Here is a 12,115-nt window from a genome sequence, read left to right on the forward strand (position 1 = left end):
GGGCTGCCCAGCTAGGAGGGAATTGTGTGGAGGCAGAACTGTGAGGAAGACACTGAGAATTAGAGAGAAGGAGAAAGAGGAGCTGCAACAAGATGGAGAAAACGTGGAACAAGACGGGGGTGGCTGTCAGCGTTTGCCCATCTTGGATGACGTGAACGCACTGAGGTCTGTGTCCACGTCACCCTCTGTGGTCTGTCAATTTATTGTTTCTCTGCAGAGACTTTTGATCTAAAAACTCCCCAAATCACTAATGAAGGAGAACCAGAGAAGGGGCTCTGTCTACTACCAGATGAAGGAGGAGGTAATTATGATTTAAGTTTTTAAATATTTCAGTACATCTTTGTTTTCTAGTTGGTATGGAAAAAAAGTTTCCCTTTCTCCCATCCTACCCTTCCCTTCTTCACATTCACATACATACAGATGGAATTAGATCAACTTTCTGTTGTGCCTTTTTGAAAACTGTGAGAGAGATAAAGGATCAAGGTGAGCTGAGCCCCTGAGTGAGGACCATATTTTTGCATGGGGTACATAGGAAGAATGAATATACCAGAGGTAGGCTGGGGTGCCAGAGAAGAAGTGCCTGAGTGATGTTATTAAACACACATTAAACCTACATAACAGCAGATTATGGCAACTGAAGCAGCGGAGAATGTTTTCAGCCTAATTCCAGAAGGATCTGGAGCACAGACATGTTTTGTGAAAGACCGAAGTCTTGCAATTGAGAAAGTCATGCGGGAGACCCTTGGGATGGCACTAACAAGGGAAAGACCTGTGATGCTATAGCCCTTGTGTAAACAGAAGATCTTTTCCAACCTGAGAGAAAAGAACTTTGAGAATGAGGAAAATACATAAAATAAGGGATATTTTACCAGCATCTAGGAGCATAAGATAAAACCCAAAGAAACAGAAAAGGAGAAAGTAGAAGACACATAGAAAGTGGGTAACCTCAAGGAGGAAAATTAGAGAAAATTCTGCAAATGGCAGCAAATACAATAATAGCAGCAATATGGGAAGGAAGCACCGAAGAAATTATGCAGAGAAAGAGACAGATCAAGATAATTAAAGAACCTGTAAGGAGTGAAAACCGTTGTCCAAGTAAAGGAGCAGGTTGAGGGCCTGTGGAGCTGAAGTCAGTCACTATGTACAAGCAGCTCCCAGCAAAGGGCGCCTCTGTCAACAGTGAGTTTTCCGATTCAGGCCCCCCTAGGTTGAGGGTGACATGGAAGCATACTCAGAGCCTAAGAACACTCTTTCCCCAGTCTCATCTGCTCAGGTAGTGGAATGATTCTCGTGTACATATCTGCTTTGCAGACCTGACTTCCAAGTTCTTCCATCCACGTGCCTGAAAATATTTATCCCAGGACCCTCCCCATTGCGATGTCTTTCAGGAACTAAACACACCCCAAGTGGAAACCAACACCTCCTCTGAACCTAGAAACTCCCCTTTCTCCAGGGTTTGCTCTCTCAGTAAAGGGATGAATATCCTGTTTGTTGTTGTACTCATCAGACTCTTTTTCTCTGCTTTAACACAATTGTTATTTGCAAGATATCAATCAGATCATTATTTTCCCCTTTGACATGGTAATGTTTGTTGCACAGGATTAGATGAGTTATCCTTCCTGTGGATTTCTGTGGCTTCCACCCTTCATGGGGCCCCAGACCATATCATATGTCTCATCTCTACTAATGGCATCAATTGTTTCGGGAGCTGCAATGATCTGATCTTTCTTTTATGTGTGGGCCCTTGAGCCACACTTCCCCTGTAGTATGTGTTGCTGCCCTGGCCAACTCTGTTCCTGATCCCCTTCCTCATCTGGTTCATTGCCACCATCCCAAGGATGCCTTTTCTGATGCCCAGTACGAGAAAGGGGGTGACAAGGAAATAGATAGCGAAAGCCAGTAAAGAGCAGAGTCAGGGGTGCAAGAGAAAAAGACAGGAACAGAGAAGGGGGCAGAAACACATGGAAACAAAGAGAAGCACCTGGAGTCCCTGGCAGCGGGAAAGCAGGGCAGAGAAAGAGGAAATGTGCAGAGGAAAGGGGGAGGGGGAGAAGGAGAGAGAATTCGGAGTCCAGGCGGAAGCGAGCTGATGGATGGTTCTCAGCCTTGGTGACAGCAACCGGAGTGTGTCCACCTACAGGCCAGGAGGACCTGGGTGGCGGACAGCCCCACCTAGGAGATACTTCAGCTTCCCACATCTTCACTAAGTTTTCTCTTCATAATTTCTTGAGGGATTTCTTTTCTTTCTGCAGAGGGCAGTGATGGCTGTTCGCAAATGTGTGATGGAGAAGAGCCCCAGGAAGCCTCTAGCTCCCTAGCAAGATGTGGGTCAGGTAAGGAAGGGGAGGATTTCTGGCCCTGGGCTGCGGAGTGTCAGGAGGTTGAATTTGGAGTTTGTGTTTCCTGATTGTTTTTCCTCCAAGTATACTTCACAGTGAAAGAATGCAATTAAATCTGAGATTTTTCACATTTTCTATACATGGATCTTTTGGGAAATGCAGGGAGGAATCTTGACATAGAAGTCTGTGTTTAACAGAATGGGTTTTATTGTTTGAAAGTATGTGTTTAGATAATCACGTGGTAGTTGGATTATGTCAAGGCAAGGCAGTATGTTCTTTCCTTCATATTCTCATGCCTATTAATACTAAAGCATTAAAATATTTTGCTGAGCAAGATCTGATACCCTCACAAAACCTTAAGATGGGGGCTGATAAACTGGGTAATCCTATTTTACAGATGAAGAAATATAGGTCAGAATATCTAGGAGGAAAAAATCCTCTTTGCCTTTATTTTTCATCGCTATCAATAGTATTACTTGAATTTAAAATTCTATTCTCACTCACTTTTTCTTTGGGAATGAGAAAGCTTATCATTCCTCTGCTGGTAGATACTTTTTATCATTTCATCACAAACTTGACAAAGCCTTCAAAGATATGGTATCCTATCCTCTAATTGACAGAATTCAGATGCACTCTTTATAAGACTAAATGCTATTTTTGACCAATACTCTTCATTATGTCATTGGATCATGCAGTATGTCTTTAGAGGACTCTCTTAAGTATTATGTTTTTACCCTCAGAAACCTCAAGATTTAGGCAGGGAAAGTGCTGTTATTGTTGTTTTGAGGAGCCAGAAACACTGAAGTACATGTGACACCAGTGTTTGTTAACACCCGAGAAGGAAGGAAATGCGGAGACTTTTGTCCTGGAAGTGACTTGTGTCCTGGAGTGTCCTGGATGGCTCCTTACAGGCTTCCAGTTCTGTGAAGCAGGCATGGGTTGGGGTGGGGTCCCATAGACTGAGTCCAATGTGGAAATCCAAAGGGCTTTTAGGAATCCAAGAGATTCTACCAGGGTTTAATGTAAAGAGACTTTTATTAACAAATAAAGCAAGCTTTAGCAGAGGAGTGGAAAAATTATTGAGAGTTAGAAAGTATGTAAATATAATCTATGATACGAGATAAGAGATATCTAGGAAAATAGAGCCAGAAAAGATAAACAGAAATAGAATGTGTGAAGTAGACATAGCACATCACTGGAGGAGAGAGAGACAGATAGTCAGGGAGAGACGTTTGGAAGAGAAAGTCAGAGAGCCACAGAGAAGGACAGTTGCCTTCATAGAGTAGCGCTCTATGAAGGTGTATGAAGATATAAGTGTATACCTTCATGTGCCTCAATAGGTATAAAGTGGGGCAAGGACATAAAGCACAGGACCAGGGATGCACGAGGGAAATGAGGGAGGCAGGAGCAGTCCCAGGCAAAGAAACCAAGACAAAAAGAAGTACCAAGAGACTCCAGTGCAAAGAGACAGAGGTAGAAACACAAGCAGCAGAGATGTATGTCAAGGGTGAAAATGAGAGTGCCAACATGGGGTGGGAGAACAGGTACACAAGGTTTCTGACAGTCTTTATCAGATGACTGGATTGCACAAGAGCTCCTTTTACCCTCACAGACTCTTAAACATCAGTATGCAAACAGCTAAACGTCTATCTTAGAGACTGGGAAACAAAGCACAGAAATGCAAGCAGGATATTATCGCAAAGGCAAAGTAGAAAAGGAAGAGTGGGCACCAGTGTCCTGGATGTGTCACTGGGTGATGGTTGTGCGAGGCTGGCTGGGGGTTTAGGGCAGGGTCACAGGGTCAGAATAGAAAAAAGCCCAAGGAGTTCTGCAGGTTCCTGCAGGAGTGGACCAGGGACCAATATAAGGCTTTAAGGGGGAGAAAAAATGCTAGTGGGAGGGAAGGAAAATCATGGAAACACAGCATGGAAATGGAGTCTGCCCTTTGACATAGGGTGGATATAGAATAAGAGCTAAAGAAATAACAGAAAAGAGATACAATATCACTAAAAAAGAAAAAAGAAATAGAAACAGGAAGCAGGAGAAGCCAGTTGGAGAGAAGACCAGACAATCCAAGCACTGCCCAACTTGGAGGGAACTGTGGAGGCAGAACTGTGAGGAGGACACTGAGAATTAGAGAGAAGAAGAAAGAGGAGATGCAACAAGATGGAGAAAAGGCGGAACAAGATGAGGGTGGCTGTCAGTGTCTATCCATCTTGGATGGCGTGAACGCACTGAGGTCTGTGTCCACGTCACCCTCTGTGGTCTGTCAGTTTCTTGTTTCTCTGCAGAGAACTTGGATCTAAAGACTCCCCAAATCACTAATGAAGGAGAACCAGAGAAGGGGCTCTGTCTACTACCAGATGAAGGAGAAGGTAATTATGATTTAAATTTTTAGATATTTGAGTACTTCTTTGTTTTCCAGTTGGCATGGAAAAAAAACTTCCCTTTCCCCCATCCTACCCTTCACTTCTTCACATTCGCATGCATACAGATGGAATTATGTCAATTTTCTTTTGGGCTTTTCTTGTAAATTGTGAGAAACAAAGGATCAAGGTAAGGTGAGTCCCTGAGTGGAGACCATATCACTGCATGGAGAATATAGGGAGGCAGAATATACCAGAGGTAGGCTGGGGGACCAGAGAAGAAATGCCTGGGTGATGATATTAAACACACATTAAACTTAAATATCAGCAGGTTATGGTAATTGAGGCAGGGAGATTGTTTTCAACCTACTCCCAGAAGTATCAGGAACACAGACATAAGTTTTGTGAATGATTGATTGCTTGCAGTTGAGAAAAGTCATGTGGAAGACCCTTGGGATGGAACTGACAAGCAAAGGATATGTGGTTTTATAGCCCCTGCGTAAATGGAAGCACTTTTCCAACCTGGGAGAAGAGAACTTTGAGAGTGAGGAAAATATATAAAATTATGGACATTTTACAGGCATCTAAGAGGGCAAGGTAAAACCCAAGGAAACAGAGACAGAAAAGGAGAAAGTAAAAGACAAGGTAGAAAGAGGATAACCTCAATAAGAAATAAGAGGCAGAAAAGTTAGAGAAAATTATACAAATGGAGGCAAATACAAATGACAACAATGTTGGAAGGAAACACAGATTAAACTCTGCAGAGAAAGAGACAGATCAAAATAATTAGAGAAACCAGAAAGAGTGCAAACTATTGTCGGAAAAAAGGAGCAGGTTGAGGGCCTGTAGAGCTGAAGTCAGAGTCACTAGACAGCAGCAGCTTCCAGCAAACGGCACCTCTGTCAATAGTGAGTTTTCTGATTAAGGCCCCTCTAGGTAGAGAGTGGCACAGAAGCATACTCAGAGGGTAAGAATTCTCTCCCCGCAGACTCATCTGCTCAGGTAGTGGAATGATTGTCAAGTGTTTAGTATCTGTCTGCCAGGCAGGCCTCCCTTCCAAGCTCTTCCATCCATGTGCCTGAAGAAATTTATTGTGGGACCTTCCTTATTGCAATGTCTTTCAGGAACTGAACACTTCACAATGGAAACCAACACCTCCTCTGAACTTAGAAACTCCTCTTTCTCCAGGGTTTGCTTACTCAATAAAGGGAGGAATGTCCTGTTTGATCTTATACTCATCAGACTCATTCTTTTCTGCTTTAGCACAATTATTATTCACAAGATATCGATCAGATCATTTTCTTTTCCCCTTAGATCTTTTCCCCTAGTGATCTTTGTTGCACAGGATTAGATGAGTTATCCTTCCTGTGGATTTCTGTGGCTTCCACCCTTCATGGGGCCCCAGCCCATATCATCTGTCTTGTCTCTACTAATGGCATCGGTTGTTTCAGGAGCTGCTCTTTTATGATCTGATCTTTTATATGTGGACCCTGGAACCACACTTCCCCTGTAGTATGTGGTGTTGCCTTGGCCCACTCTGTTCCTGATCCCCTTCCTTATCTGGTTCATTTCCACTGTCCCAGGAATGCCTTTCCTTATACCTAGTTTTAAAAAGGGGGTGACAAAGAAATAAACAAGATAGGGAAAGCCAGTAAAGAGCAGAGTCAGGGGTGCAAGAGAAAAAGACAGGAGCAGAGAAGGGGGCAGAAACACATGGAAACAGAGAGAAGCACCTGGAGCCCCTGGCAGCAGGAAAGCAGGGCAGAGAAAGAGGAAATGTGCAGAGGAAAGGGGGAGGGGGAGAAGGAGAGAGAATTCGGAGTCCAGGCAGGAAGTGAGCTGATGGATGGTTCTCAGCCTTGGTGACAGCAACCGGAGTGTGTCCACCTACAGGCCAGGAGGACCTGGGTGGCGGACAGCCCCACCTAGGAGATACTTCAGCTTCCCACATCTCCACTAAGTTTTCTCTTCATAATTTCTTGAGGGATTTCTTTTCTTTCTGCAGAGGGCAGTGATGGCTGTTCACAAATGTGTGATGGAGAAGAGCCCCAGGAAGCCTCTAGCTCCCTAGCAAGATGTGGGTCAGGTAAGGAAGGGGAGGATTTCTGGCCCTGGGCTGCAGAGTGTCAGGAGGTTGAATTTGGAGCTTGTGTTTCCTGGTTGACTTTCCTCTGCGTATACCTCACAATGAAAGGATCCAATTATATCCTGAGATTTTTCACATACTCTGTACATGGATCTTTTGGGAAATGCAGGGAGGAATCTTTATATGGAAGTCCATGTTTAACAGAATGGGATTTATTGTTTGAACATATGTATTCAGACAGTCTAGTGGTAGTTGAAATACGCCAAGACAAGGCAATGTGTTCCCTCCTTCATATTCTCGTGCCTTTCAATACTACAGTGTTAAAGTATTTTACCAAATAACATCTCCTGATACCCTCACAAAACCTTAAGATGGGGGCAGGCAAACTGCATAATCCTATTTTATAGGTGAAGAAATAAACGTCAGAAATACGGTAGGAAGAAGCAATGCTCTTTTGTCTTTATTTTTCATAGCTATCAATACTATTATTTGAATTCATATAAAATTTCTATTCTCACTCCCTCTATGGAAATAAAAAAGGGTGTCATTCCTCTGCTGGTAGATACTTTTAATCATTTTTTCACAAACTTGACAAAGCCTTCAGTGTAATGGTATTCTACCATCTAACTGGCAGAATTTAGATCAACTGTTTATGAGACTAAATGCTGTTTTTGACCAGTACTCCCCATTTTGTCATTAGATCATGCAGTGTTTTTTCAGAGTACTCTGACAAGTGTTATAATTTTACCCATAAAACCCTCAAGACTTAGAGAGGGAAGGTGCTGTTATTGCTGTTTTGAGGAGCCAGAAACACAGAAGTGCATGTGACACGGGTGTTTGATAAGACTCAAGAAAAAAGAAAGAGCAGAGACCAGTGTCCTGGATGACTCCTTACAGGCTTTCAGTTCTATGAGTGGGCATGGGTTGGGGTGGGGTCCCATAGTCTGAGTCCAATGTAGATGCCCAAAGGGTTTTTAGGAATCCAAGAGACTCTCCCAGGGTTCAATGGAAAGATACTTTTATTTAACAAATATAGAAAGATTAGGAAGAGATGAGGAAACATTATCAAGAGTTGGAAAATACTTGAATGTAATCTATGATACGAGATAGGAGATATCCAGAAAAATAGAGCCAGAAAAGAGAAACAGAGAGGCAATATGAAAAGCATATGTAGCACATCACTGAAGGAGGGAAAAACAGTAAGGGAGAGGAGATGTTCAGAAGAGAAACTCCAGAAAGCCAGAAAGAACCACAGATGCCTTCATAGAGTAATAATAAAATGGTATCACTAGTAGAAGGGGCTACTATCTAGGCTGGGTGCAGTGGGTCACCCTGTAATCCCAGCACTTTGGGAGGCCAAGGCAGGTGGATCACTTGAGGTCAGGAGTTCAAGGCCAGCCTGGCCAACATGGCAAAACCCCATCTCTACTAAAAATACAAAAATTAGCTGGGTGTGGTCGGGCACACCTGTAGTCCCAGCTTCTCGGGAGACTGAAACAAGAGAATTGCTTGAACCCGGGATGTGGAGGTTGCAGTCAGCTGAGATCACACCACTGCACCCCAGTCTGGTGACAGACAAGACTCCATTTCAGAAGAAAAACAGAAAAAACAAGGGGCTACCACTTAATCTCAAACAAAAGGCTGAATTTATTGTTCAATTAAGGGACAGTTGCACTTGTAGGTCAGTTTCTCTGACCAGAGAACGTTTGTGGAAGTGTGGATCTTGGTGACTGGTGGCCTTCAGAAGTGAGATTTGTTAGTGGTTAGCTGACCTTTAGTGAAAGCAGGTCACTGGAGTGTGGCTGTTACTCACTGGCTGACTTTCAGAAGCACGGGGAAGTGAATGGTTGGCTGGCTTTCAGAGGCGTGTGTACTGGCCAGAAGCTGTTGTTGATTAATTGGGATGATTCTGGTTGTTATTGACCATATGGCCAAACAATAATGAGTTTTCATAGAAGTGTAGGGAATTTCAATTATCACACACATATATACCACAGTTTCTTTATCCACTCATTAATTGGTGGGCATTTGGGTTGGCTCCACAATTTTGCAGTTGTGAATTGTGCTGCTATAAACATGCGTGTGCAAGTATCTTTTTCGAATAATGACTTCTTTTCCTCTGGGTAGATACCCAGTAGTGGAATTGCTGGATCAAATGGTAGTTCTATTTTTAGTTCTTTAAGGAATCTCCACACTGTTTTCCATAGCAGCTGTACTAGTTTACTTTCCCATCAGCAGTGTAGAAGTGTTCCCTGTTCACTGCATCCACGCCAGCATCTACTGTTTTTTGATTTTTTGATTATGGCCATTCTTACAGGAGTGAAGTGGTATCACATTGTGGTTTTGATTTGCATTTCCCTGATTGTTGGTGATGCTGAGCAATTTTTTCATATGTTCGTTGGCCATTTGTATATCTTCTTTTGAGAACTGTCCATTCATGCCCTTAGCCCACTTTTTGATGGGATTGTTCTTTTTTTTTCTTACTGATTTAAGTTCATTGTAGATTCTGGATATTAGTCTTTTGTCAGATGTATAGATTGTGAAGATTTTCTCACACTCTGTGGGTTGTCTGTTTACTCTGCTGACTGTTCCTTTTGCCATGCAAAGCATTTAGGTTTAATTAAATCCCAGATATTTATCTTTGTTTTTCTTGCATTTGCTATTGGGTTCTTGGTCATGAAAGCATTGCCTAAGCCAATGGTTAAAAGGGTTTTTCTGATGTTATCTGCTAGAATTTTTATAGTTTCACGCCTTAGATTTAAGTCCTTGATCCATCTTGAGTTGATTTTTGTATAAGGTGAGAGATGAGGATCCAGTTTCATTCTCCTACATGTGGCTTGCCAATTATCCCAGCACCATTTGTTGAATAGGGTGTCCTTTCCTCACTTTATAGTTTGTTTGCTTTGTCAAAGATCAGTTGACTGTAAGTATTTGGGTTTATTTCTGGGTTCTCTATTCTGTTCCCTTGGTCTATGTATCTATTTTTGTACCAGTACCACACTGTTTTGGTGACTATGACCTTATAGTATAGTTTGAAATCATGTTGTGTGATGCCTCTAGATTTGTTCTTTTTGCTTAATCTTGCTTTGGCTTTGTGTGCTCTTTTTTGGTTCCATGTGAATTTTAGAATTGTTTTTTCTAATTCTAGGAAAAGAATGGTAGTATATTGATGGAGATTGCATGAATTTGTGATTGCTTTTGGCGGTATGATCATTTTCACAATATTGATTCTACCCATCCATGAAGCATGGGATGTATTTTCATTTGTTCATGTTGTCTATGATTTCCTTCAGCAATGTTTTGTAGTTTCCTTATAGAGGTATTTTGACTCCCTGGTTCGGTATATTCCTAAGTTTGGTTTTTTTTTTTTGCAGCTATTGTAAAATGGATTGAGTTCTTGATTTGATTTTCTGCTTGCTCACTGTGGTTGTATAGAAAAGCTACTGATTTGTGTACATTAATCTTGTATCCAGAAGCTTTGCTGAATTCTTTTATCAGTTCTAGGAGCTTTCTGGGGGAATCCTTAGGGATTTCAAGGTAAACAGTCACATTGTCAGCAAATAGTGACAGTTTGACTTCCTGTTCACCAGTTTGGATGCCCTTTATTTCTTTCTCTTGTCTGATTGCTCTGGCTAGGACTTCTAGTACTATGTTGAAGAGGAGTGGTGAGAGTGGGCTTCCTTGTCTTGTTTCAGTTCTCAGAGGGAATGCTTTCAACATTTCCACATTTAGTATTCTGTTGGCTGTGGGTTTGTCATAGGTGGCTTTTATTACATTAAGGTATGTCCCTTGTATGCTGATTTTGCTGAGAGTTTTAATCATAAGGAGATGCTGGATTTTGTTGAATGCTTTTTCTGCATCTGTTGAAATGATCATGTGATTTTTGTTTTTAATTCTGTTTGTGTGGTGTATCACATTTATTGACTTGCATATGTTAAACCATCCCTGCATCCCCGGTATGAAACCTACTTGATCATGGTGGATTGTCTTTTTGATATGTCGTTGGATTCAGTTGGCAAGTATTTTGTTAAGGATTTTAGCATCTATGTTCATCAAGGATATCAGCCTGTAGTTTTCTTTTTTGGTTATGTCCTTTCCTGGTGTTGGTATTAGGGTGATGCTGGCTTCACAGAATGAATTAGGGAGGGTTCCTTCTTTCTCTATCTTGTGGAATAGTGTCAAAAGGATTGGTACCAATTCTTTGACTGTCTGGTGGAATTCTGCTGTGAATTTGTCTGATCCTGGACTTTTTTTTGTTGGTAATTTTTAAATTACCATTTCAGTCTTGCTGCTTGTTATTGATCTGTTCAGGGTATCTAATTCTTCCTGATTTACACTAGGAGGATTGTGTTTTTCCAGGAATTTATCCATCTCTTCTATGTTTTCTAGTTTATGTGCATAAAGGTATTCATAGTAGCCTTGAATGACCTTTTGTATTTCACTGGTGTCAGTTGTAATATTTCCTGTTTCATTTCTTAGTGACGTTATTTGGGTTTTCTCTCCTCTTGGTTAATTTTGCCAATGGTCTATAAATTTTATTTACCTTTTCAAAGAACCAGCTTTTGTTTCATTTATCTTTTGTATTTTTTTGTTTCAATTTCATTTAGTTCTGCTCTGATCTTGGTTATTTCCTTTCTTCTGCTGGGTTTGGGTTTGGTTTGTTCTTGTTTCTCTAGTTCCTTCAGGTGTGACCTTAGAGTGTCAGTTTGTGCTCTTTCAGTCTTTTGATGTAGGTGTTTAGGGCTATAAACTTTACTCTTAGCACCACCTTTGCTGTATCCCAGAGGTTTTGATTGTCATTCAGTTTGAAGAATTTTTTAATTTCCATCTTGATTTTATTTTTGACCCAATGCTCATTCAGGAGCAGGTTATTTAATTTTCATGTATTTGCATGGTTTTGGAGATTCCTCTTGGAGTTAATTTCCAGTTTTATTCCACTGTGATCTGAGAGAGTGCTTGATATAATTCCGATTTTGTTAAATTTATTGAGGCTTATTTTATGGCCTATCATGTGGTCTATCTTAGAGAAAGTTCCATGTGCTCTTGAATAGAATGTATATTCTGTGACTGTTGGATGAAATATTCTGTATATAGCTGTTAAATCCACTTGTTCCAAGATATAGTTTAAATCCATTGTTTCATTGTTGACTTTCTGTCTTGATGACCTGTCCAGTGCTGTCAGTGGAGCACTGAGGTTCTCCACTATTATTGTGTTGCTGTCTATCTCATTTCTTAGGTCTATTAGTAATTGTTTTTTAAATTTGGGAGCTCCAGTGTTAGGTGCATATATGTTTAGAACTGTGATATTTTCCTGTTGGACAAGG

General features: G+C 41.4%; 1 protein-coding gene across 13 annotated transcripts in view; it reads left to right on the forward strand.

Annotated features, from left to right (window-relative positions):
* SP140 (SP140 nuclear body protein) overlaps positions 1 to 12,115 on the forward strand; it is an 80,865-nt gene that overhangs the window by 24,327 nt on the left and 44,423 nt on the right. For 10 of the 13 annotated variants that reach the window (XM_026454916.2, XM_026454909.2, XM_026454919.2 and 7 more), the window contains 4 exons: positions 218 to 301; positions 2,253 to 2,333; positions 4,613 to 4,714; positions 6,711 to 6,791. In XM_026454916.2, the coding sequence (XP_026310701.1) occupies positions 218 to 301; positions 2,253 to 2,333; positions 4,613 to 4,714; positions 6,711 to 6,791 (348 nt within the window). The remainder of the gene's footprint in view (positions 1 to 217; positions 302 to 2,252; positions 2,334 to 4,612; positions 4,715 to 6,710; positions 6,792 to 12,115) is intronic. The other 3 variants (XM_026454924.2, XM_026454922.2, XM_026454915.2) reach the window with 2 other exon arrangements.

The sequence above is a fragment of the Piliocolobus tephrosceles genome, chromosome 11 (genome assembly GCF_002776525.5).
Source record: "Piliocolobus tephrosceles isolate RC106 chromosome 11, ASM277652v3, whole genome shotgun sequence".
NCBI classification, from domain to species: Eukaryota; Metazoa; Chordata; class Mammalia; order Primates; family Cercopithecidae; genus Piliocolobus; species Piliocolobus tephrosceles.